At 40.3% G+C, this 26,295-nt stretch overlaps 2 protein-coding genes across 4 annotated transcripts in view; one reads left to right on the top strand and one right to left on the bottom strand.

Annotated features, from left to right (window-relative positions):
* Positions 1-671: 671 nt before the first annotated feature.
* On the bottom strand, positions 672-21,507 carry BROX (BRO1 domain and CAAX motif containing). Of its 2 annotated transcripts, none has more exons than XM_032318388.1 (13): positions 21,401-21,507; positions 19,339-19,455; positions 16,606-16,712; positions 16,168-16,264; positions 12,444-12,539; positions 11,214-11,286; positions 9,761-9,866; positions 8,478-8,567; positions 6,674-6,759; positions 5,624-5,705; positions 5,190-5,340; positions 4,136-4,295; positions 672-2,788 (listed from the first exon to the last, which is right to left on the bottom strand). In XM_032318388.1, the coding sequence occupies exons 2-13, from the start codon at positions 19,437-19,439 to the stop codon at positions 2,702-2,704; spliced, it is 1,236 nt and encodes a 411-aa protein (XP_032174279.1). In that variant the 5' UTR covers positions 19,440-19,455; positions 21,401-21,507; the 3' UTR covers positions 672-2,701. The 2 variants fall into 2 exon arrangements, with proteins under 2 accessions (XP_032174279.1, XP_032174278.1); XM_032318387.1 differs by lacking the exon at positions 21,401-21,507 and adding an exon at positions 20,899-21,006.
* Positions 21,508-21,852: 345 nt separating this feature from the next.
* The window catches only part of AIDA (axin interactor, dorsalization associated), a 38,516-nt gene continuing 34,073 nt past the window's right edge, over positions 21,853-26,295 (top strand). Inside the window, exon 1 of one of the 2 annotated variants that reach the window (XM_032318390.1) lies at positions 21,853-22,130. In XM_032318390.1, the coding sequence (XP_032174281.1) occupies positions 22,021-22,130 (110 nt within the window). In that variant the 5' untranslated portion in view covers positions 21,853-22,020. The remainder of the gene's footprint in view (positions 22,131-26,295) is intronic. The other variant, XM_032318391.1, reaches the window with a different exon arrangement.

Here is a 26,295-nt window from a genome sequence, read left to right as displayed (position 1 = left end):
CGGCCACAAGAACTGGATCTCTAGCCCAGGTTCCCATAGGACACACCACCGTGTTGCACTGGGTAATGCAACAAGGAAAGTAGATACAGGCCAAAGGAATTTCTACTTTGAGATTCAGAGGTGGTATGTACCAATAAACATAAATAGAAACCAGATAGGTTGAGGAATGTTGGATAGTTAATGAACTCATGTGGCGTAAAGCACCTGAGGTATGTGGGTCTGTCATCGGAAAACGTTACTGTGAAGAATTAGGGGTTTTGTGTCCTATTAATGGTTACTGGTTTAATAAATGTAAAAATACTTGTCAAAAAACAAAATTCCAATGAGTTTGTAAGTAAAATTACTTTTATTTTCATAAATAAACAGATAATTCATTATATAAACCAACACTTTTAGTGGAGTATGTTAACTGTCATTATCCAGTTTAACTAAGAATGAAATGTATGCATAGCTGACACAAAGTTACATCCCTCTACAGCTTTCATGCAACTGCTTTACATCTGTTACAACTTCCAAAAATCTCCAACACCATTTTAAAGAATATGATAAAAATGGGGAATTCTAGTCACAGAGCGTCACTTATGCTGAAGTCAACACGATATTACTTGCTCAGGTCGAAGCTACCAATTCCTGATGTTCTGCATTTTACAGAAGCACTGACCATATGACGCGTTTTCATGCCACATATGGTGGTATGATGCACAAAAATGTCGATGTGGAAATTCGGTTAACTAGGTTAGTATGCCCTAGTACCCAAGATAAATAGTTCCTACAGGCCAAGAGCAACAAGCGGGCATCAAGTACTATTTAAAGTTCCATCAGTAAATGGCATATCGCAAACCAGTGATTTTGTAGTAGCACACAAGATATAGTGAACTTAATTAAAATATTTTTTCTATACACAGAGAAATAAAATTAAATGTCTGGTTATTATTCCACTTATTGGACTCTGCAGTTTCAAATATTACCTGTTATACAGCAAGGGGTAATTAGCATCTCTGCTTATTAAAAAAAAAAGAATCCTCACTGATACTAAGTATCTTCAAGAGTGAAAATTGTGATTTAAAGTAATCATTTATTTGAACACAATACTGATTCAGACAGGCATAATCTATTTCTTCTTAAGTTTTTTTTTTTTTTTTTTTTAGTAATCTCTACATCCAACATGGGGCGTGAACTCACAACCCTGAGACCAAGTCGTATGTTCCACTGACTAAGCCAGCCAGGCGCCCCTATTTATTCTTCATAATGAAATGTTTATTACTATTTAAACACTTTACGCAGATTCTACTTATTTGTCACAGGACTGCGGTGTGGACTCAATGGTTCATCCATGATCAGTGTTTAGCAGAGGGCCTGGCAAATAGTAAGCTCCTGGTGTCCACTACTATGATTTCTATTAAGTGAACCAATCAGTCATTTATGATAAGGAAAATCAGCTAACACCCCAGAAGAATATTCAAAAGATAAACCTACAGATGTGTGACTTTTGTTAAAAGTATTATGCATCCACTATTTCCCAGGTTTGTGTATATGCTAAACTAATGACTTCAGTATTACGAGCTACTTTTAAGAACATACTGTATGTTTGCTCTTTAAGTTTTTGTTACGGCCTCTGGCCTAAAGCAATACAACTTGGACAGGACACGTGTATTAGAAAACCATATAGAAACAATGCACACTGAAGTCAGGTAACAAAGGCATTTCACCATAACTTCTGTTGCCAAAATGTAGTTACCAGTGTAATTCAGGACAACCTACCTCCATTTAGGTTTCAAATTTCTTCTTTATATCATGCATTATCTTACTTCTGCAAAAACATTTTCATTCTTTGTTCATTAAGAGATGTCACAAAGCTCTGTCCTCTAAGTAAAAAAACCTACTAGGAAAGGTACTTGTAAAAATCATTGTAGGTTCATTGAGATTGAAATAAAGTGCAAGACTACCAGAATAGGAGTATGTACTTTTTTTTTTTTTGCTAAGATTTATTTATTTACTGGAGTTATTTGTATGTCCAACATGGGGCCTGAATTCAGAACCCTGAGATCAAGAGTCACATGCTCCCCCAACTAAGCCAGACAATCACCCCTGGGGTAAGTTCTTAAATGGTCTCAAAATACTTATGAACACTGATTTTTGAACAAATTATCACTTCTTATATATGTGAGAGATTTGGTAGAAGATTTTCTGATCTTCAACTCTAAATAACTTTTCTACCAGAAAAGATAACAGACTCAGAACATAAGTCTGTGTGACAACATAATGGTGAAGGGGGAAAACCTCTCCGTTAAAAACCAACTCCTCTCCTTCTTCTGGCATCAAATAAGAGAAAGGAAAATAAACTTTTTGTGTGTGTGAGGACAGAAAAACATACCTGAAACCACATGATTCTGGCCTATATTAACCAGAAACTTATTACTACCCAGAGTTCAGAGACAAAAACCAACAACAAAATAGGCCCTTCAGGGGCATGATAAAATCTTTTACATGTTGTCCTGATTAAAAAGGCATCTGGAAACAAAGCATGAAACAACTCTACTACATTAAAAGTTAAGAACAAATAAACTGAAGGCAGATTTCCCTCTGAATGTACTAAATCATTCTACAGGCTTCAGAGGAAACATTTCAAGAAATATGAAGTTCCATGGTTTCTCTTAGCTACTAGTAAAGAAATTCAAAGTGCCCATTTTCTCAATGTACTTTAGGAGATATAGCATCCCGTGTCCTTCTGAGGTTTGATATCTGGTTCTTTCACAGGCTTCACCACTTCTTCTGGTTTGGGTTTGGTCTAGGGAGAAAGAGAAACACAGCGCTAAGTACATAAACTAAGACTTGAAAAACAAACACTAGATCTTTTCCACCTTAGACTTCTAAGAGATGCTGTATTAAATTACACAATACGGAGATTAACAATGCTGCTCCAGAAGCTACGTGTATCAATTCAAGACGTAATCAGGAAGCAACATTTCAGTGAAGATGACACCCTAGATGGGTAGGCAAACATCAAGCTAATGGTGCTCTTCCTCTTTCTGATGAGGGAGAAACTGAGCGATGAATCTGTGCACACGGAACTCTTCTAAGTTTGAAAATACCTCATGACAGTAACAGGCTACCTTGTGCAGCATTACTTTACAGGCTGAGCAAGATAAAAAGTCATTTTATTCTATTTTTTTAAAAGATTTTATTTATTTATTTATTTGATAGAGATCACAAGTAGGCAGAGAGGAAGAGGGGAGCAGGCTCCCCGCTGAGCAGAGAGCCCAATGCAGGGCTCAATCCCAGGACCCTGGGATCATGACCTGAGCAGAAGGCAGAGGCTTTAACCCACTGAGCCACCCAGGTACCCCAAGATAGTCATTTTAATAACAGTTTCAGAATTGGGAGGAAATTATATTTTTAAAAATTACATTATAAAATTACCTAAAAACATTTCAGGAAGGAGCTATGGCTGCAAATTAATTCCCCTCCCCTTTTTCAGACACCTCCTCTTTTGGCAGTCAAACCTCGAATGTTCCACTTAATCTACTATCTGACTTAGCACACCTAGATGTACTTTGCGTAAAAATTACATTATAAAATTACCTAAAAACATTTCAGGAAGGAGCTATGGCTGCAAATTAATTCCCCTCCCTTTTTTTCAGACACCTCCTCTTTTGGCAGTCAAACCTCGAATGTTCCACTTAATCTACTATCTGACTTAGCACACCTAGATGTACTTAGATATAAATGAATAAAAGCAGTCTTATTTTACCACTGGATGATTTCATGGAATGTTGAAATTAGATCAAATCTTCAAATACCCTGAGGCATGCTAAATCCAAAACACAGTATTGCTATAGCAATACACACATGGACAAGCCATCTGTTTCAGACCTTTTCTCCCACACTCTTCTTAAAGGAGGCTCTTAGAAACTACAGAGAGGCAAGAGAAGGTGTTTGAAAACAACTTCAATTATGCAGAAAATAAGATAATTAAGGCCTAGAGATCTTATTATCTCCGAGAGAGTTTAACAACACATTACCCAGCACTGCAGGTAGCTCATTTAACGTTCAGACAAACTATATATCTAAAATGCTAATTCTGAACGCTCTTCTCGAACTTCTATGAACAAGTGGAAGAAAGCCAATCTCATACACTGTCATCCTTGGGTCTTTTGGTGAGATCAAATGCGGCCAGCGTGTCTGGTGTCCAGTGTGCACTTGTAGGAGGAAATTCGAAAGGTACAGGCTCTACGAGACCATAATTTGCTTTGAGTTCCAGTTGTGGAGCTTCGGTTGGAATTTTTTGAAAGTAACTGCAAAAAGCAATTTAAAAAGCAATTCATTCATTCAACTACTTGAGCGTCTACTATGTTCAAGGCCCTGTGCGAGAGAAAGACAGTAATGATGGGCAAGACAGACAAGATTTTCCTGCTTCGTGCAGCTTGCATGAGCAGACGAAACAGGAAAACTTGTCAACAACAATGCACCGTAACTGAAGCTGCGACAGATATTGTACACCGTGAGAACACGAAAGAGGGGCAACTAACCCCCATGTTAGGGGGCAGGGGTGGTTCAGGAATGCTTTCCAAAAGAAGGGACAGAAGTTATACTAGGTATGTGTAAGCAAGTAAAAGAGCTCAGTGTGACCAAATGCAGGACGTGAGCAGAGGAACGTAAAGAGATCCAAGCGGGGACAAAACTGCTTCTCCCAGTCCACACAGGTGGTTGTCTACAGTTTGAACAATGCGGACTTAACAATGGAAAACTGTTTGATAGGACTAGGCAAGACTGACAGAAAACCCATTTCCCTGCTTTACAGACAGCTGCAACCAGAGTGAGATGGGCACGCGAAGGGAGCAGAGAAGCCGCCTGTAACACGTGGGGAAGAAACAGCAGGGAGGCGACGCGAAGAGAAAATTCAGACCCTATAAGTGAGCTACATGTTAATAACTGACGTTTAATTTTTAGAATCTGCTTTTATATATCATCGTCAGAAGTAGAATAAAGTCAGGTCCAACACCAGGGAACTTTACTACCAATTTAAAGAGAATATCAGAGTTAAAGTTAAATTCAATGCAACATAAAATCTTTGGGGGCAGAGACTAACAGAAACTGTGTGACTACCAACACAATATAAATACTTAAACATTATAAATACAAGTATATACCGTACTAATATTACAAAAATCATACTGAGCTGTACCCACATGAATCCATTTTCTCTCTGACATTTCTCTAGGGTGTTCTTCACAAGATTTCCAAGTTTCCTGAAGAATAAGTGTCCTGAAGGTTTGACCGTTGGGCCGGGTCCTTTGGTTTCTCCATATTCTTTGCACAATGCTTCTGCCTTGGCATAAACTCCATGTGAAAGGGAAAATCATTTGATTATAATTAGTTATTGACCATACTAAAAAGGCTCTGACCTAATCTGACAGCAATACAGTACAAGTGTAAGGGGAAGTGAGTGTTTTCTACAGATTTTTTGGCTTTTGAAACTTTGTTTCTCTCTCTCTCCAGTTCCCTCACTTGGTCCCATTCTCTTTCATGAAATCAGCCTAACTCTCTTCTCACTGGTTATTTCCTTTTAGGATAAAACATTTGTTTTTAAAAAGGGAGTTAATATTCTGGCAGAAATACTTACATTTTTCTGCTTCTTGGAGGGACCTGATTGCTTCACCACATTTATCGCTAGCCAACAAAGTCTGACCATGATAACAGTAAGCCTGATAGAGAAACAAATTTTTATTCATTCTCACCACAAATGATGCCTTCTGCTATCATTGTTCTACATACGCATCAGATAAAGGAGCACCTTTGTCCACTGCTGGAAGTATCAATGCAACCCCTTATACTTCTTTACTTGACTAAGCCTCCCCCAATCACTGTTAGTATAAAAAGTGGGATTAAGTCAAGCTTTGAGCCAAAGAACTTTCTAACTACAGGCTGAGAGCAAAAAGTATTTCTGAATAATGAAATCTGTTTTTACAATCCAGGCACAGCAGATCAAGGAGCGAAACTGCAGTGCTAATGCAGAAGGGGAGGAAGGGAGGATTCTAAGGTTAATGACTCAACAGTTTTCAGGAGAAATGTTATCAGCCTGTAGTACGCCTTGCTCTCCCTTTAAATGTCTGTAATCAAAGGCAAGGACTGCAAATGGTCCAACCCTGTACGCTTGAAGACAGATTTTTAAGGTATAAAAAACAAAGTATCAACCTGGATCCAAAAAAGGTGTTTGATTATCTCTCACAGGATATTCCAACCAACAAAAAGTAAGTTTGTTTAATGGGTGTAAGAGACTGATAAGTAACTCCTCAAAGAGGGCTTATTAATGGTTCTGCACAGATCTAGGGGACATACTGGATGGTATATGCCTTATGATTAGAATCAGTAAATACCTTCCTCAATGTCCAAGATGAAAGGAGAGAATTCTCATTAAGTAGGCGGAAGGTTCCGGCTTAAAAGTGAGTTTCGCTCAGACAGTAATTCCACTGCTATGATACAGTTCTACAATTCTACATCATCTATTTCCACCCACTTCAGCTCACAATGGCTGCACTGTCCGTCACCATTTACTGAGAACTGGCTGTTATTTGTAAAATGCTGATTGAGAGTCTGACAAGATGACAGACCTAGCACTCAAGGGGCTGGAAAGAGAGTAATTTATGTTGTTTTTCAGGTTACAAATACTTACATAAGCTGTGTAGAAACACATTTTCAAGTGAAGATACTTCCTCCATTTAGCAGAATACGCAGGCTCCAAACTGGATAAAGTATGATCTAAAGTTACATTTTAAAAAGCAAAATATAATTTCACCCTGATTCACTAGAAGACTTTTAGATCATGTGTTCAGATACTAACAGCAGAATGCCATTCAAATCTAAAACTCAAGCATTTACACATTTCCCCAAAAAACTTTAATTTTCCCATAACTGTATTTTAACTACATAATAAGGTTGTTTAAATACCACGGCACATCTTTTGATGGTAATATAACAAGTTTAAGATAATGGTAACAACAGAACTTCAAGATAAATACAAAATTATATACTGTTTTACTGTCTTCTTAAAATTATATAACATAGCCATGTGTAGTGTGGTCACCCAAGTCAGAGACACGGACACTCGCCCTACTGGTCCATCCCACAGCACTGAATCTTGCCTAACACACACACTCACACACACACACGCACATCCTGCCAACTTCTCTCTCACCCATTTCTCTTCCACTCCCCACTTCCCTGTCTTTGTCGATGCTTCCATCACTTCCTCTGTGGAGAGCCATGTTGCAAGAACTGTGGAACACGTAGACGGCTATGCCTGAGAGGCTCAGCTGTAAATGTTTAACCCATGAAATATGGGTGCATTTGAATGACGTATAGGCCATTCTAAGAGTCATGGGGAAGGTATATAAAGAAGTTTGCCACTCAGCCTCGACTGCGGGTCGTTCTTGCCGGCGAAGAGCGACATTCCTCCACACACTATAATCGCTTCTCAACGTAAGTGGAGTCAGCCAAGTAGTCCTTCACCAGGCAAGCCCATTTCTCATCTTACAATTAGAGGGACCTTTCTTAAATTCAAATCCAATCAGATTTGCTTCCTATCTATTAATGGGTCCCAATTATCTACTGAATAAAAACCAAATTTCTTAGATAGGCTTACACACCAATTCAGGATCTCACACATGCATACTTTCTTAACCTTTTCTCCTATCACCCTGTTTCAGCTAAGACAGCTGTTTAAAGGTCCCAGAAGGTGCTGAATTCTTTCTTATCTCTGACGTACTACAGAATGCTCTACTCTTCCATATGGCAAAGCTTCCTAGCAAACTTAGAACTTCTATTTATGTTTCCAAGTCAGGCTCAAACGCCACCTTCCCCTAGACAATCTCCTCCAGCATGCCTAGATCCTTTTGGTTTTCATTACACTGCTGTAATAACATCTTATCTTGTGCTGTGATAATGTGGCTATGTGTTTGCTTCCTTCCCCAGACTGTGAATCTCTTCTACTGATCTTTGTATGGCTAGCAACTAAAATAGTAGCCATCCCATACATAGAAACAAATGCTTGTTTCCTAAATAAGTGAATGAAAAGAATAATGGGCTAATGAGAAGACCAGAGTTCTAGTCCCAACTTCATGCCTAGTAACTGTTAAATTACAGGTTAGTTAATTCTCTGGAGTTCAGTTTCTTTAATGACAGCAAATGTAAGGTTATTATTAAGGTAAAAGAAAAAACTTCAAAATTAAAACACCTGTATAATTATTACATATAACTTGTTAAAAAGGACTGCACTGTCCTTTCCGTTAAAAGTTACGTAGCATATTAACTGAACAGTCCTCAGTCTTTGAAACAACGTAATAAAATAATGTGGTATTATTCCAGCTTTGCAAATGGACAGTCTGAGAATCTTGTAGTTTTGCTTGTTTCCTATTAAGCCAAGAGTTTAGTCCGAAAATCTGAACACTAAAAATACAACAAAAGAATTATAAACTTACCAGCTTTTTGATAGAAGTTGGCAGTTTCATATGCCAGTGCAGCAATCAGTCCAGGAGCGTGCTTCAGTTCAATTGCTCGAGCGATGGTTACTGTAACCAAAGCACAATAAAGTGAGTTGTAATTAAGTTTACTTGCATTAAATTCATTATAATAGCAAAAGAAAGCCCAACGATCTATTTGGAATTTTAATAGTTTGTTTAGAATTTTAACATGAAAAGTTTAAGTGACAGAAAATGCAAACATAAACCAAAAATACTGAGCCTGCTGATTTTGATACTGTTTCTTTAAATCACTAGCCAATTATTAGGTAATCACAAAAAATGACTACTATGAAAACAAACACTTCCAGGACACTCGAATTTAAAACAGAGAAAAACAAAAAGCCTACAAAGTTTCTTTACTGGTTTTACTGGAGTCTTCATTTATTTCCTGCCACTGAAAGATGAAGATTTAAAGGAAAGCCACGCAGTGCAAGAGGAAAAAGAGCAAGCAAGGTAGAGAGGGAAAAAGGAGTTACAGAATTAATCTGATGTTGTCAGAAATGGCATGACATCAAAATCCTTTTTAAAAGAGCCGGATGTGAGGGCGATCTGGCTGCGACATCTGTCACCCCATTGATCGCCAGGGTTGATTCAGCTGATCTGGCTGGCTAGGCGGGTGTCCCCTTCCTCCCTCACCGCTCCATGTGCGTCCCTCCCGAAGCTGCGCGCTCGGTCGAAGAGGACGACCTTCCCCGATAGAGGAGAGGACCGTTCTTCGGTCAAGGGTATACGAGTAGCTGCGCTCCCCTGCTAGAACCTCCAAACAAGCTCTTAAAAGAGCCAACAGGGTGGCTGGGTGCCCAGTCTCAGCCGGGGTGGCTCAGTCATTAAGCATCTGCCTTCGGCTCAGGTCATGATCCTGGGATCCTGGGTTCAAGCCCCATACTGGGCTCCTTGCCTGGCAGGAAGCCTGCTTCTCTTTCCCATTCCCCCTGCTTGTGTTCCCTCTCTCACTGTCTCTCTGTTAAAGGAAGAAAAAAAAAAAAAAAAAAAACTCCCCAACTTTAAAATAAATAAATGAAAATAAAAGAGCCATTAAACTGCAAGGCCTTTTCCTGCTAACTATCCATGAAGGCAAATGCTGAAGGTGAAGTTGTTCCTCACAATAAATTTCTCAAATGTGAGACTCAAATCCAACTAATTCTGATTGAAGAAAAAAAAAAAGAAAGAAAGAAAGAAAGAATCAGATGCCAATAGAAATTTCTTTAAAAAAAAAAAAAATCTTACAATATATAGGATACCTTCTTGAGCTTCAGCCTGACACTGGACAACATAAGCTTCTAGTAGTCGTGCCTCTAAATCTCTCCCCTTTTCTGCAGGTGTAATAAGCTTTGGGATATGACTTTCCTGAGAGAGAAAGAAAAACAACAAAGAAGCCACATTTTATTTTAACCCAGTTGTTAGAGATGAACAAAAATGGAAGACATTCAATTTGGAGATTGATCAGAAATTCAGGGGGTGCCTAGCAGGCTTGGCCAGTAGAGCATGTGCCTCTTGATCTCACGGTTCTGAGTTCAAGCCCCACCTTGAGTGTAGGGATGATTTAAAAATAAGATCCTAGGGTGCCTGGGTGGTGCAGTCAGTTAAGTGTATGCCCCTTGGTTTCAGCTTTGGTTGTGATCTCAGAGTCCTGAGATCGAGCCCTCTGTCAAGCTCCGTGGCAGCTCAGCACGGAGTCTGCTTGGGTTTCTCTCTCCCTCTACCCCTCCTTTCCCCTCCTCTTCCCACCCGCCTAAAATAAATAAATCTTAAAAATAAGTAAATAAAATTAAAATTAATAAAATATTTTTTAAAAGGTCTTTAAGAAAAAAAATCCTAAACAGAATAAATTCAGGGCACCAAAACTGTGTAAAAAAGGAATAGTATTTAGCTTCTAGAGAACAAAAGATCCTGTATACTAAAATTTTTAAAGCTTCTCATACCCCTCTGCAAAACTTGGGTCAAAATAGATAGTACAGATATGCAAGCTACATTTTCATCTTTGGAAATGTTTAACTGCAACAGTAACCAAAGCTCTCTTTTGCATGACTGCTTAATTACTCATTCATATTAACAACTGTAGAGTAGAGAGAGGTCTACAATTCTGTTAACTCAGAATCACAGGTTTTTAATCACTAAAAGCATCTTACTTTATCATGAGAAAACCCATCATTGGCCTCTGGAAGGTGTCTAGTAATTAGCAGTTTAACTAGGATAAGGTGTGCGTAATCCTCACTGCGAAATCCATCAGTCTTTCTCCTAATTTCTTTTGCTGGACATTTCATATAATTAGTGCAAACTGATTGCCCTCCTCGGCTTTTCATGGAGATAGAGAGAATACACTCAAGTTCAGCTTTGCAGAATCATGGTTTATCCTGGCAACTGCCAAAGACCGCAATGGGAAATGGTAAGAACCGTCAGATTTTCATGTTTTTGTTTTTTTTTTTAATTTTTACCAAAGGGATACAAAAATAACCATTGAATTACAACCTGAATTTTGTAATTATAAAATTCACTGATGACTTTCTAAAATGAAGACATCTGATATTCTGTAATTGGCTGCAATCACCAATAAAGTATTCAACCTAAGAAAAACAACCCATACGAGGTTCTTTTTACAACGTGAAATAATTCCTAATCCCCCATCCCAAGAGAGAAAAAGTATTCAAGAATTAGAGTATTAGTCTTTATATTTTATTGTTATCATTATTTTACCTTTAAATGTTTAAAAATCCCCGCAGCAATTTTTAGGCTTCGATGGACTTCTTTCGCTTCATCTTCTGTTATGCTTAAAGATAGTGGTTACATTAGTTAGAGGATGAATCTTGTTTCTTGTACTAAAATCAACAACTAATGCATTATGATAAAACCAAATTAGTCGTTTGTATTTCTTACCACTTTTCTCCCTTTTAAAAAAATTTAATTTGGCACTTAAAAAGACAAATGTTTCTTGTACTAAAATCAACAACTAATGCATTATGATAAAACCAAATTAGTCATTTGTATTTCTTACCACTTTTCTCCCTTTTAAAAAAATTTAATTTGGCACTTAAAAAGAAAAATATCAACAGAAGATACTACAAATTATAAAAAGGGAGACCCTGTCTATACGTTGTGACAAAGCCTTCTTGTTCCTTCCAGGTAATCTTCTGTGCATTAAGCAAATGCAAAATATTCTACACCTAATACATGCACACATGTAAAAACACACACAATATTCACTATCCCATTTGTGCTTAATCACCTAATTACTTTAGAGGTGATTTTACATCAGGGCATATAATTCAACTTTATTTTACTTATTGTTGTTAAGATTTTATTTTTGAGTAATCTCTATGCCCAATGTGGGGCTCAAAACTCACAACCCCAAGATCAAGAGTCGCATGCCCCCCCTTCTGTTGAAATGGCTGCGTATCAGATGCACCACAGTTGGTAGCTGCCAGTTTTGTGCCACTAACGCCCATTTTCACGATTATAAAAATTTCATCTTATTCCATTTCACAATTCTTGAATCCATCAAAACAGCTTTCCCCTCTATCTCTTTTTCTGTGAGTTGCCTGTTTAAGTCGCTTGCTTATTTTCAAATGATTTGTTGGTCTTTTCCTTTCTTCTTCCACTATAAAAACAATTTGTCATGTGCATTGCCATTTTTCTGACCATCTGTCATTTGTTTTGTAATCTTGCTTACAGTACTTTTATGCAATCAAATACTCTATTTTTTTCCTTTTCTTGGGTTTGGGTTTTATTTAGAAAGACCTTCCTCATGACAAGATTTTTTTTTTCCCTTTTAACACTGGGCTCCATAATTGAGACTTAAAACGCTATGAGGCAACCTTTCACTTTACAGAAGGGGTATTATAATCAATAGCCCAGACTTTTTAATAATGAATCTCCATTTATTTGAAAAATAACAAATATATATATAACCCTCCCCTTTAGACTTACTTTTCTTTTCCAGCCAGTCTAGAAGCATATTTGGTATACCACAAAGCTACATTAAATCCCATGGAAATTAATTCAAAAACAGCATCCTGCTGGGCACTAGAATTAAAAACATGGATGTCATTAAGTTCTGTCAATTACTGAGACTTTGCTATATGAAGCCCCCATACATCCAACTCAAAATCATATAAGAACTATATGCTAACTGGAAAATGAAGAAACCAGTTCTGTGTTTAATGACTAAAACTAATGGCCCGTAATAGTAAACATGAGAATAGCAGGTTCTCAAAGGTTACTGTGCACAGACTAGCTTTAAAAATTTAAAAATTACAGGGCACCTGGATGGCTCAGTGGGTTAAGCCTCTGCCTTCGGCTCAGGTCATGATCCCAGGGTCCTGGGATCGAGCCCCGCATTGGGCTCTCTGCTCAGCCCGGAGCCTGCTTTCCTCTCTCTCTCTCTCTCTGCCTGCCTCTCTGTCTATTTGTCTCTCTCTGTCAAATAAATAAATAAAATCTTTTAAAAAAATAAAAATAAAAAATACAAATTACAGAGACTCAACTCCAAAGAATCAAAAGTCTGGGAGGGACCTGGAATCTACATGTTTAGTAAGTACCCAGTAGAGTCTCGAGTGGGAGGTTCTTACACCAATTTAAAAGCAATGGGATTCAGAAGAGAGACTGTTTCCGGCCAGAATGATTAGAGAACTTTAATGGTAGAGACAGTCTCTGAATTGTGCCTTGAAGATGGCCAGAAGGGAGGCAGAAGGGTACTCCAGGTAAAGGAATGATGCTGTTAAAGTCCAAGAAAAGCATAAACATTTTTTCTGAGAGGAGTGACCCAACCAGTATGATGGAGCACACGGTCTGTAGAAAGAAATCAAGGTCAAAAAGCCAAGCTGAAGTGAAACTGGTAGACTTTGAATGCCAAGCCAATCAGTATGGGTACCACAAGGAAAAGGTCTTACAAACATCTTATTTGTTTCCTTCAGATTCTATTAGTAGATACGACACCAAGAGGATGGCAAGAACTTATTTAGCAAATAAGGTGATACTAATTTTTAATCATTCCTGTTTTGAAAAGAACATGAGAATTTTTTATATATTACCTCATTTATCTCAAATGAAGAAGACAGATTACCCAAAGGAAAGCCACTAGAATCATGGTCCCACTTTTTATTTTTTAAAGGCTTAGGGGCGCCTGGGTGGCTCAGTGGGTTAAGCCGCTGCCTTCGGCTCAGGTCATGATCTCAGGGTCCTGGGATCGAGTCCCACGTCAGGCTCTCTGCTCAGCAGGGAGCCTGCTTCCCTCTATCTCCCTCTCTCTGCCTGCCTCTCTACTTGTGATCTCTCTGTCAAATAAATAAATAAAATCTTAAAAAATAAATTAAAAAAAAAAGGCTTATTTATTTATTTGAGAGGGTACATGCATGCACACGCATTTGCGGGGGGCAGGGGCAGGGGAGACAGAGAGAGAATCTCAAGCAGACTCCCTGATAAGCACAGAGCCTAGCGCAGGGCTGGATCTCATGAGCCTGAGACCACAACCTGAGCCAAAATCAAGAGCTGGATGCCTGTCAGAGCCACGCAGGCGCCCCTCCACTCTGTATTTTTTATTTAACTGCTGCCTCATAAAAGGAATGGAGACAGGGAAACTTTTTAGGTTAAAAAAAAATTAAAACATTCACAGTTCAAAACCAACTTACATACTATCTGGTTTAATATGTTACAATACACAAACGAGTTATGTATTTTTTAACGGTATACTTCACAAATTTGTGTGTCATCCTACCAAAGGGGCCATGCTAGTCTCTACGCTGTTCCAGTTTTAGTGATGTGCTGCCAAAGCGAACACTAAACACACTTCTTAAAACAGTGTTACCTATGGAAGAAAACTGGAAGCACAGCTTCATAGTTTATTCTTGGGATGCCTGGTGGCTCAGTAAGTTAAGTGTCTGCCTTTAGTTCAGGTCATGATCCCAGGGTCCTGGGACTGAGACCCACATCGGGCTCCCTGCTCAGCAGGGAGCCTGCTTCTCCCCTTGCTTTTGCATCCTCTCTCTGACACATAAATAAAATCTTTAAAAAAATGCTCATTCTTTTCAGCACTGAGAACTTTCAAATGAATTACATCTGGTAATTTGGTAGGCATATCTAATTTATAATTTTACCTTTAAATAAGACAGTTTTGCTCATTTATATAAAGTCTCGTGAATAACTGTCTCTCTTTTTATCCTTCATTTATTTCAGTCTCACTTGTTCCCAAACACTCCATTTCTATTGTAACCCGTCTTGGTAGTCAGAATACACATTGTTGAAAAAACATTTTCAGAACAGATACATTCATAGCACACTTTTTACTGAATAAACAACAATCAAAGATAAAGCAACTTAAAAATCTTAGCTGTAGAGAATATTGGATATCATTCCTTAAGGACTTCATTACCTAATTTTTCATTGCCTCATAAAACTCACTAAAATAAAGCTGTTACGAGGAATCAAGATTTGGCATGGGGGGAAAGTGTCAAATGTATGTACTGCAAAACACTTTACAATCTGCCAAAGTTTTGCGATGTGATAACGATAGAGGTCTGACTCTCAAAAACGTCTTTTTGAAGAAAAACATCCCTTAATTTTAGATAAAATACAAAGGGATCACATAAAGAAACACATAAAACGAGGACTTGGAAAACCTTAATATCCCAGAATATTAAAATCTGGGAAGAACCCACAGTCCCCACCTTCCTATCAAATTTATGAATTCTACATACAATATTGCCAAGGAAGGAAGGAAACTATCTTTCATATATCTGGCATTATTTGAGTCACTTACCATAAATTTGCCTACTTCGTTCCTCATGAAAGCCCTGTACCTGTAACCCCAACCCAGAGCTGAAGCAGGTGTTCACACAGAGACCTGAGACGGAGTATGGAGCAATCCAAAGTCCACACTCCTTCCACTGCAATGCCTGTCCTGGGTCTCTCAGCAGCTCCACTTCCTTCCCTTCTGACTTTACACAACTTTCTATAGCAAACTGACATCAGGATACACGGTCATTTAAATAATACAATGGTGTTTAAAAAAAAAAAAGTCCAAAAAAAATTTAGCGCTGTTATGACGTTTCCTGTTATAACCAGATCTCTTTCTGATTAGTTTCAAGTGAGTGATAAGAAAGTTCTGAGGCAAAATTTTTTTTTTTTTATTAATTTTTTTTTTTTTATTTCCAAATTTTTTAAAAGAGCAGAAACAGTGAAGACAAATTACGAAGAAAATCAGACTATAACTCAAAAGAGTATCGAGCTGGGATGGAACCAGGGACAAAGAGTAAGAAAGAGACTGACCAAAGACATCTGAACTATCCATCAGAAAAACTACTAGGTGAAAAGCAAAATTTTGATCTCCTTGAAGGAAGGCAAAGACTAAAAAAGACAGAATAGGATTCCAAATTCCCAAACTGTTCTTTGTGAGTTATTAATAAAGCCACGAGTGTTTAAGTCTAGTTAATATTTGTATTGATTACCTCAAAAACAGATTTGGCCTAGGAGAAATAAATTATATTTTTACTTAACAGAATGTATTAGTTTAGGTCAAATGTTTTTAACTAATTACCTGATAAGAGAAGATGCTGATCAGATCTAGTTCTATTTCTTCAAATACAGAGGGTATGGGTTAAACACTCGCTAAATAGTTACAAAAATGGCTTTTGTTTTGTACTGCTGGCTTGCCTACCTTGGAACCTGCCCCTGTAATGTATCAGTCCACTTGAAATTTTGAATATATCGTAACTTGCTTTCTTGGGTAGATTCATCCAATGAATTTATGAAACCTGTAAAAAGGTACAGCATTTCAGTTTTAGAAGAAATATCAAGTAGTCTGTTTAGAAATTTTTTCAGATAATGACTTATCCAGATTCCTGAAGAAAACGCTTACCCCTCGGTCCCCTTCCTTACTCCCTCTTCTTCTAAGGTAACATAATATGAGGTATGTACACATTTAACTTTCCAAATGTTAGAAAGACCAAAATCACCCTAACATTTCTCTTGTTTCTGAAACTCAAGTACTGAGATCAAAGAATACAGACCAGAAGACTAAACTATTCAAATTTGAAAAGCCTAAGAATTAAATGTGAATTTCTGCAAAGCTGTTAAGTTCTCATAAATAACTAACCTTGTAAAAGTGAAAAATAGGAATCTGATGCATTCTTCATCATTTCTGGATTACAGCTCAGATCAGTGAAGAGTTCAAGCAGGCGTGCTCTGGATGATCTCAAGTCACTTACAGGAGACAGAAATAGTCAAGAAATTTAAGTAAGCTGCATTGTGATGAATCTATGTAAAAGTGGCTTCAAAGTGTCCATTGTAAAAAGCTTTCAGATAACACACACACACACCTCCTTGAAGGTTTTACTAAGGCGTACACAGGATAAACTTAGTTAAGACTAACACTGGGGTATGTGAAATTCTAGTAACAACTGTTTTACAAGTGGTACTAAAATAAAAGTCTCATCTAAGGGTCAAATCATGGATATAATTATGTAATAACAATATACAGCAAGCTTTAATTAAAAAAACCAACAAATAAACACAAGCATGTAAGATAGGAGAAAGGAATTAAGAATGAGTCAATTGAACAGAGCAGTTCACAATAAAAGATATTAGAAAAATGGTAATTTAACATGCTTATGCAGTTTTAGCATCTCCTTAAAATTTCGTAACTTGACAATACACTTAAGTAGGAAGCCCTATTTTTAAATTGCATCCTATAATTCAACATACCCATCAAGAGTGTGTGAGAACACGTGGTTACTACTCATTTTAAAAAGTCTCCCGGTCTCCATTCTCCTTTGTTTCTTCACAGCAATAAAATGTTGCAGATCCACCATTTCCTTCTTGAAATTCTCTTCTCCCTTTATTCTACTAACATTAAATTTCCCAGGATCTCCTCTTATCTCTAAAAGTTCCTTAAAATGTTTAGTCTTTGGCTTTCTGCCAAAGACTGTATTTCTTCCTTTTGAGGTCTTAACATCTTTACACCCAGTCTGAGAGCTACATCATCAGCTCCAACTTGGTCGGGTTCCAGTTCCACATCTAATTTCAGAAGGCAACTTGCTTAATGAGGGCTCAGAAATTATTCTGCAGGACAATGATTGAAGACACTTGCATGTAAATGATTAATGAAAGACTACACTTCGATTGTTAGCACCAAGAGACTTGGGACTGTACATCCAGAACTTAGTAGGTCCTGAGGATAAAGGACACACTCAAAGTTCTCTGTTGAATGAAAGAATACTAACATTTCAAATATTTTAAGACTTACAAGGCCTATAATGCAGCAGTGATGTTTAGAACAAAGTGCAGACTTCATTTTAAATGGTCTGGGTGGAATGTTTACTCACTGGTACAAGTTCAACAAAGGCTTACTCCAAGAAAGTACATACCAACACTTACATACAGATTACCAGAAATGGGGTGGGCTACCTTATGAATTTGTCATTGTTGAGTTTTTTAACTAGAAGCTAGGCAAGAGTAATTCCTGGACCAGAAAAAAAGCTGAATTCTTAAGGCCCATTCTAGGCTCAAATAGTTTGCTGGCTGTTTCCGGGGAGGCACTCAATCATCTGCAACCCAACTGTATAAAGTTATACTCACCTTAAAATTAAAGAATTTCAGAAAAAAAAAAGTACCTCAGAAATGTCTGTTTTAGGCTGTTCATTTTATAGATGAATCATGAGATCCAGAGAAGTTAAGTGACTTGCCCAGTATTAGAGATAAAACAATTAAGATGGGACCAACCTCTGTGAGTTTAAGATTAGGGGTTAGCAAATGACAACCTATAGCTTGTTTTGAACGGCTCTCAGCTTGTTTTTATAAAAATGAAAAATAAGAATATGCCAACGGCAGCTGTATATAGCCCCACAAAGCCTACAATGTTTACTACTCAGCTCTTCACAGAAGTTTGATGACCTCTGATCTAGATAAATACGCCAGTTTTCCTATCTTTTGCTCCACTCCCTCTTTCCATAGAAAGTAGCAACACTCTCAATTTTCCATTACTGGTGCCATCAGGTCTTGATCATCTAGGTTCTGTGTTTCATACAGACTGAATCCTTTTAAACTTCCCAAGCAAATTAGACACTCTGAACAGGTGACTCCTCCTTTGAAATATCTCTTTTGTTCTGATCTACTCACTACCCCAGAATAACATTTTTCTGTAAGAAATTATCTTCTTCTATCACTTCTTACAATCTAAATCAAGTATTAGTAAACCTTTTCCATAAAGAGGCTAAAAGTAAATATATGAGGCGCTGTGGTTCATCAAGTCTCTGCTGATACTACTCCGCTCTGCTGTTGTAGAGGAAAGCAGCCAAAGGCAGCCAGACACAATATATAAATGGTGTGAGATGACATGGCTGTGTTCTAATAAAACTTTATTTATAAAAATAGGCAATGGGAAAAATCTGCAGGACAGTTCGCCAACTCCCAAACTGAGCCATAAACTCCAACTCAAGTCCTTTCTCCTATATGAACACTGCAAAGCCTATTCCAGCTTACCGGACTCTCTCCCTGCTCAGAACTCCATGAATTTACGATCCGGTTAATTAACAATACCCATATACAGCTTTGTGAAGTCTCTTGTACTGTTTTAATATATAGCTTAACTCTTTTGTTTGTTTTCATCTCTCTGGGACTCACTAATCTAAAATTAAGGACTGCAGTCTAGATGGCTGCCAAACTTTAAATAATCTATTATTTCACTCTTCACAAGTCATTTGTAAGTTTATAAGGAGTCTAAGGGTAGGGCAATGTGCTACATACTTCTGTACTGCCCATGAATCCTAAATAAGTACCTTGTATCCAAAAGTGGCTCAAACAGTACTTGCTGAGATTGACTAAAACTAACCTGCAAATTTTTGAAGCAGCAGGGCCAGCGGCTACACCATAATAGTTAAAACTAACAGGAGCTGTGGCTTTTAATGGGTTCCTATGAAACCAATGTGTCATCTTCTCCAGCTGTTTCCTATAAATATAAAAGCAGATGTTCAAAAAATAAAAATAAAACATTTACTAACATAAACAGTATAAAAACGATTAAAAATTTACTAAGAATATATGTATGCATTTTAAAGTGTGTGTGTGTATATATATATATATATATATATATATATATTATGTAAGACATACACAGGTACAAATGACTCTTACTTAGACTGCTAAAGCTACTTTAAATAAATGGGTTTTAAATTAACTATATTTCCAACACGGTGTTGCTGATGCCAATTTATTGTTTCTACAATAAATACACTTTCCACGAAACAGGAATAAGAAGCAGAATTTTCATGAATAAAAAAAATCACAGTACTTGACCAATAATTTCTATTCTATATACCCAAAATATTTGAAACACTACCTAAATGAAATGCCAACCTAAAAAACAGTCCCAAGGGCTTCTGGGTGGCTCAGCTGGTTAACTGTACAACTCTTGTTTTCCACTCAGGTCATGATCTCAGGATCCTGAGATCCAGCCCTGAGTTGGACTCTGCACTGAATGTGGAGCCTGCTTAGGATATTATCTCCCCTGCACGTAGTCTCTCTCAAATAAGTAAATCAACCATTAAAAAAAAAAAAAAAAAAAGTTAAGTCCTACCCCTTTTTGGTTTAAAAAAAAAAAAGCACATCACTTGCCTAATAGTCCTCAGGAGATAATGCAAATACAGAAATGCCCCGTGGAACACTTGAGTGTGGCAACTAGATTCCGGGAAATCATCTTCAAGAAAACCTGATAAGGTTTAATTAACTTAAAGGCATTATACAAAAACCGTGGGCGTCACCGTGAAATACCTCCTGGAGCACCTCCTTTAAAATATCCACGTAATCCTGACAAAACCGATTTGGGAGAGCACCAGACACAACGCGTTGTCTATGTGCTGCGGAAGCGAGCACTACTCAATGCACTGTACACTCAATGAAAAACTGAGTTCAGTTATGGCTCAAAACACTTCCGGCCTTTTAAGAACATACATAACCTTCTAAACATCCGTGTAAACCAACTTTATAGCATAAGTAAATTAATAGTGCTTGTACGTGCAGGTACGTCAAGCCTTCTCGAGATAATGGCACACCTACACTTGACTTTGGGGCAGCAAATTTTCTACCAATAACACCCTTTTCAGGTGGATTTCCACTTCCCGGACGAACACGTCCGCAGATCCGTATATCCTGACTTCGGGAACGCGGAGGGTAAGTACTGCACCGTCCGCCCCCGCCCCACCTTGCCCCTTCCCGAGACCTGCCATTCCAGCTTTCAGGAATTCGGAGAGAGAAGAGCGACACACCCAGCCGCAGGTGCAAGGTGCCCTGAGAGCCACGAGCACCGCGGTCGGATCGAAGCGGCCGCCTCCCCTGCCTCCGACTGCTGAAAGGGGTCCCCCACTCGCGAGGCCCGGGCCCCCCAGACACCTACCTGCGAGCCACCCCCCAGCTCGGAGCGCCCACTTCCTGTTTACCGCCCAGCCTCTTCCTCCCCAGCCCCAAAGCCCGAGGCGGCCCGCGGAGACCCTGCGCAGGCGCCGACGCCGGCCGCCCCCACATCCGAACAGGCATTTTCTTGGAAAGCCGATGCTTTCCACCCGGGGGAGGCGGCCTCACAGCGGCCGCACAAACCCCCGTTTAGCTTGTAAGATCCCGGCTGCCAGTGGAGACGCCGGCCAGGGTATTCGGTCGAGTCCAGCCGTTAATACGACCGACTCGCGGGGCCAAACATGCATTTTCTTTCTTTCGTTTCTTTCAAGGCCTTAGAAGGAGACTCTTTTGGATCAGTATCCGGGAGTCTGTGGAGACTGAAAAACGCGTGTAAAAGCCGGGCGGGTGGGCGGGCGCGGGGGGGACCCTATCGCCTGGGATTCCAGGATAACGCCAGGGGTAGGGGTGTTCCTGGGAAACGCCCATTCTCATGACAAACTTACCGGATTTGTCGGAAATCTGTGTAGCAGTTCTCCTCGGGGAAGAAAGGGAATGTCCCAAGTCCGCAAACGAGAAAGGGAGGGAGGCGGAGAGCCAGGAGAACCAGAGCGACGGGCAACCAGGCCTGCGCCGAGGCGGGGTCACGTGGCCCGGGCCGCCATGACAGCTACCGAGGCGGCAGTACGCGCCGCTTTGGGGCGGAGGCTCCGCGTGTTGCGGCCCCGTCGGAACGCTCCGTTCCTCAGCCCTGTCCTAGCTACTTTTCCCCAGTCTTTGATCGTGAGCTGCACTTTTCCTGAGAGGGAGAGAGAACGCGGCGGGGACTCCCAAGCCGCGGAAGAAGGCCGCAATAGCAATGGCGGCCCTCGCCGGCAGCGGGGCGGCCTCAACCTAACGCGGGGCGGGGCCTCAGGGGCGGAGCCTCGGCAGGGCGGCCGCTTCAGAGCCGCAAAGTTTGGCTGTGGCGGCAAATGGGCTTGGGCGGCTCCTCGGCGGGTGGCGGTGGTGGCCGTAGCGGTTCCTCCTGGCCCTGTTAATGTCGGGGCCAGGCCCGGGGAGGATGGCGCGCTAGAGCCCGGCCTCGCTGGGGTAGGGGCGGGAGGGGACGGGGTGGGCACCGGCCATGTCGGAGGTGACCCGGAGTCTGCTGCAGCGCTGGGGCGCCAGTTTTAGGAGAGGCGCCGACTTCGACTCTTGGGGCCAGCTGGTGGAGGCGATAGACGAGTATCAGATGTGAGTGACTAACCGCGGGAGCGGGCCAGCCGGGCTCCGGTCGGCCGCCTCCCCCTTTCTTCTGTCCGTTTCTCTTATCGTGTCCCAGGGTGGGGCCCCCGAAGGCACGGGGGCTGGGAGCGCGCTGGCCCCGGAGGGGCTGCCCAGGACACTGCCGCCCGCTCGCTGGGCTTTCGCGCCCCTCTCTCTCCGTCCGCCGCCCCGGGGTCCGTTCCATTCAACAGGTAGCCCCCCTCTCCGGGGGCGCCCGCGCTAGCAGGCTGCCCCTGTCGTTCCCGTCCCCCGCTCTGCAGTCGGAGCCCTTCCCTCCTCTCCCTCGCCTCTCTCAGGTCGCGCGGCCGCTCAGTTCCTCTTCTAGAATCTCCGAGGGATACTTGTGTGTTCCCCGCCCACGTTCCAGGGATGAGTGGCCTTGCTCGCTGCGGTGCCTTCCTCCTCCCCCGTGTAGGACAGGAGGGAACTGGTGGCGCTCGAGGGGAGGGGAGCGCCCCCAGGAAGCAGCGGGGACCGGGGCGCCTCACCCGCCCAGGGAAGGGTCCCCTCTGGCGCCCCTTCTCCACCCCTCTTTCGGAGGGGCCGTGTTTTCACAATGCACCTCGATTCCGTTTCGGTTTCTGGGACTGTTATTTGCTTGGCTGTGGGAGTCCCACCCACCCCCTCGCTCGCTTGCTTTGGGTGGAGTCCGCGCAGGATGTGAACAGAAGAGAGCGAACTGAATTAATGGACCGCGCACGGGAGCCACCACTCCCTCTCTGGGTCCCTCCTCCTTGTCCTGTGTCTAATGTATAGCCGCTGGGTACTTTGTGAGTACCCGTTTCTTTGATCTTTGACCCGAAGTCCAATTTCTTATAAAATTGGCAACCCCCCCCCAAAAAAAAAACTGAAGGGGGGCTTTTTAAGTTAAAAGACAAGATTTACGCCTGTATAAAACCTTGCTGGGGCAGCGGGGTGGCTCAGTGGATTAAGCCTCTGCCTTCGGCTCAGGTCGTGATCTCGGGGTCCTGGGATCGAGCCCCACATCAGGCTCTCTGCTCAACAGGGGGCCTGCTTTCCCCTTCCTCCTCTGCCTGCCTTTCTGCCTACTTGTGATCTGTCAAATAAAGAAATAAAATCTTTTAAAAAAAATAAATAAAACCTTGCTTAATTTCTTGCACCTTTTACTGAAAAATTAGAACTGTCTGCTAAAATGCTATTGTTTGCAAACTGTTGCCATGAATTACTTCTTGGTTAAAAGCAAGTTATTGTTTGAGGTGTTAACTGAGTATGAAACCCTGTGAGAAAAATCAACCCCCCCCACCCCGTCGTTGAGTGTTGGGAACTTTAAATTCTATTTCCTTTACGTACAATAGTCTCTTGTTTTTATCTGACCATTAAGATAATTCAAATGTGCAGATGTTTTAGACCCCCAAGGTACTGACTTGTAGTTTCAAACAGCCCTGAAAACAACCGTGCTCTGGGCCCTGTTGCCAAGTATAACAAGTACTAGCTCTGTCTTGTATCTTCGCTTGATTTCACGCACTCCTGCAACTACTTAGTGAGAACATTACTCTCATTTTACAAAATGAGGAAGCTGAAGCTCAGGTTAAACAAATTAACAGGGGGTCATAAAGCTACTGCTGAAATCGGAATTTTTTTTTTTCTAACTCCCAAATCCTGACTGCTGTACTACATAGTGCTTAGCACGCTTTATTTAACATGCCTGGTGTATGTGAGTTGGACAAATGAGGAGGTTTCCCTCGTTACCAGGGAACATGTCTTATCCTTACCGTAGCTAGTGAGCACCTGTGTATACTCATTCTGCGGCTTCACTAGAATCACTTCCCCTGAAATGTAAAGCTACCTTCACTTGTCATACAGGGGGACTTAGCAGCTGTTGGCACTCAGCAGCGGACTTCACAATGGAAAGTGAAGAATACCGTGTCCAATTGAAATTACAAAGGAAAATTGAGTATGCAAGCTGTTGAGCTGGAATTTCTAGAAACATCTCAATGAGACTAATAGCCACATACAAATCCATTGTTGGGCCACGGTACTAACCTTTGAACTTCATGATTCAGAGAAGTTCTCAAAAGAACTGCCAGTGTCGGAGGAGTAACGATTGGCTAAGATTTTGTAAATACATAGGCTACATATCAAATGAGGTTGAATTTAAAATTAATATGTTAAAAAAATGAAGACAAATTGTCCTTTTTATTTCAGTTATCTGGGAGGAAATGTTGCAGAAAAGGAGACCATTTGGGGGCCGCTAAATACTATAAAAAAGAATGGACAGCATTTAGTGACTGGATGTTGAGAATGAATGAGGAAGAGTCTAGGATAATTGGCATTTCTGGTTGGGCAGCAGGGACTTTATGGTCTTGCAACACAGAGGGAATTTATGGGAGTGGAGATGTTGGGGAGGAAAGAAACATGTTTGTACCATCATGATGTAAGAATACTATCACTTAATGTTTTCTTTCAGTGACAAGAGCAGGAGATGTAAAGATGTATAAGATTTGATTCCTACTTTCAAAACCCTGAGAGACTAATGGAGGATTTTAAAGTAAATGGGTTTTGCTATTACGGAAGTAGAAAAAGAGTATGTGCTACCACACTGCTTGCTGTTTCCAGGAGCATGCTTCTGCCTTAGGGCTTTTGTACTTTTTCTGGAACATTCTCTCATTATCTGCTTAGGTCCTTGGTCACCTCCTTCAGGTCTTTGTTCAGATATTATCTTAGTAAGTTCCTCTCTGGCTACCTTATTTAAAATAGTGAAACCTGTTATCCACCCCAACCCCCTCTACCTCGTCTTCCACATCCTAACCATCCCCCCGCCAATCCTGCTTAATTTTTTTCATAGAATTTATCACCATCTAAAATACAATATATTTTACTTATTCATTTGGTTTATTGTCTCTCTTCCCACTTGAATGTAAACTCTAAGAGGGCAGAGTTGGAGGTGTTTTCTTATTCTGACTATATACATCGTGTCCTAGGGAAGCTAGGCTGTTATTAAATAATTGTTTACTTAGAAACTATATGTTGTATTCTTTTGAATGAATATGGATTCAGAAGTATGCCATGGGAGCATTGAGTTGATATTAAAGTGCTGTTGGAAGATTTAAACAAATATGTGAGAATTAGAATCGCTAGCCAACATATACCTGGTCACTTAAAAATAATTCCGTGAAGCAGGCCAGCTCTTTCAGCAGCCTGGGGATACATGACCCCAGACTTCCATTAGAATGGCATGGACTGTGTTGCTCAGAATCAGGTGTTTTGCAGGATCAGTGCTGAGGTATTAATCTGGCACATGGATGTTCAGTCAATATTTGTTAAATGAATGAGTTTGAAGACTGAATAATCCTTGCTTTAATCATCTTTATTAATGCCTTCAACAGTGCTACTCAGAGTGGGTCTACAGAGGGGTACTGGTCTGCAGTGAGGTAAAGGAATTGAGATTGAAGATTTAGAAACTTAATAGCAATTGGACATCTTAAAGAGTTTTTATATTTTAGAGAAGTATTAGCTTGGAACAGATTGGGGAAAGAAACTAGTCCTTCACTACAGGTAGTTTGAGAAGCACTAATTTTTGTTGTGGATTGTTGTGGGGTTTCCTTCAGTCACTTGTTTATGTGTTCCAAGTATGTTTTCAGCTCCCTCTTGAGAGTAGTGCTGTTTGACCTGGAGGCATCCCTGTGAGAGGAGACTCTTCTCTAGAGAATATTTGAGAGGTTTCTCGCCTTTCCCAGTAGAATGTGAACTCTTTGAGCTGCTCATCTTATATCCAGATCATGTGCATTTTCCCTCAGTGGCCAAAATCATGTCTCACTTTGTCTTAAAATGGTGCAGTCATTTATGGATTTAGAAAATTTTTTTACACAGGCCTTTTAAAAAGTTTTTAAAAATAGTATAACTTATATACCATGGAATTCACCCATTTTTATGTACAGTCCAGTTAATTTTTAGTAGCTTTACCAAGTTGTACAACCATCACTATAATCAAATTTTATGACATTTCCATCACCCCACAAAAGCTCCTTTGAGCCCATTTGCAATCACTCCATATTCCTGCTCCAGCCCTAGGCAACCACTAATCTATATTCTGTCTCTTAAGATCTTGTCTCTTCTGGATATTTCATGTAAATTGAGTTATGTAAATTGTGGTCTTTGGTATGTGGCTTCT

The sequence above is a fragment of the Mustela erminea genome, chromosome 17, assembly GCF_009829155.1.
Source record: "Mustela erminea isolate mMusErm1 chromosome 17, mMusErm1.Pri, whole genome shotgun sequence".
NCBI lineage: Eukaryota > Metazoa > Chordata > Mammalia > Carnivora > Mustelidae > Mustela > Mustela erminea.
Note: the sequence above shows the minus strand (reverse complement) of the source record. Positions and strands in the feature narration are given on the sequence as shown.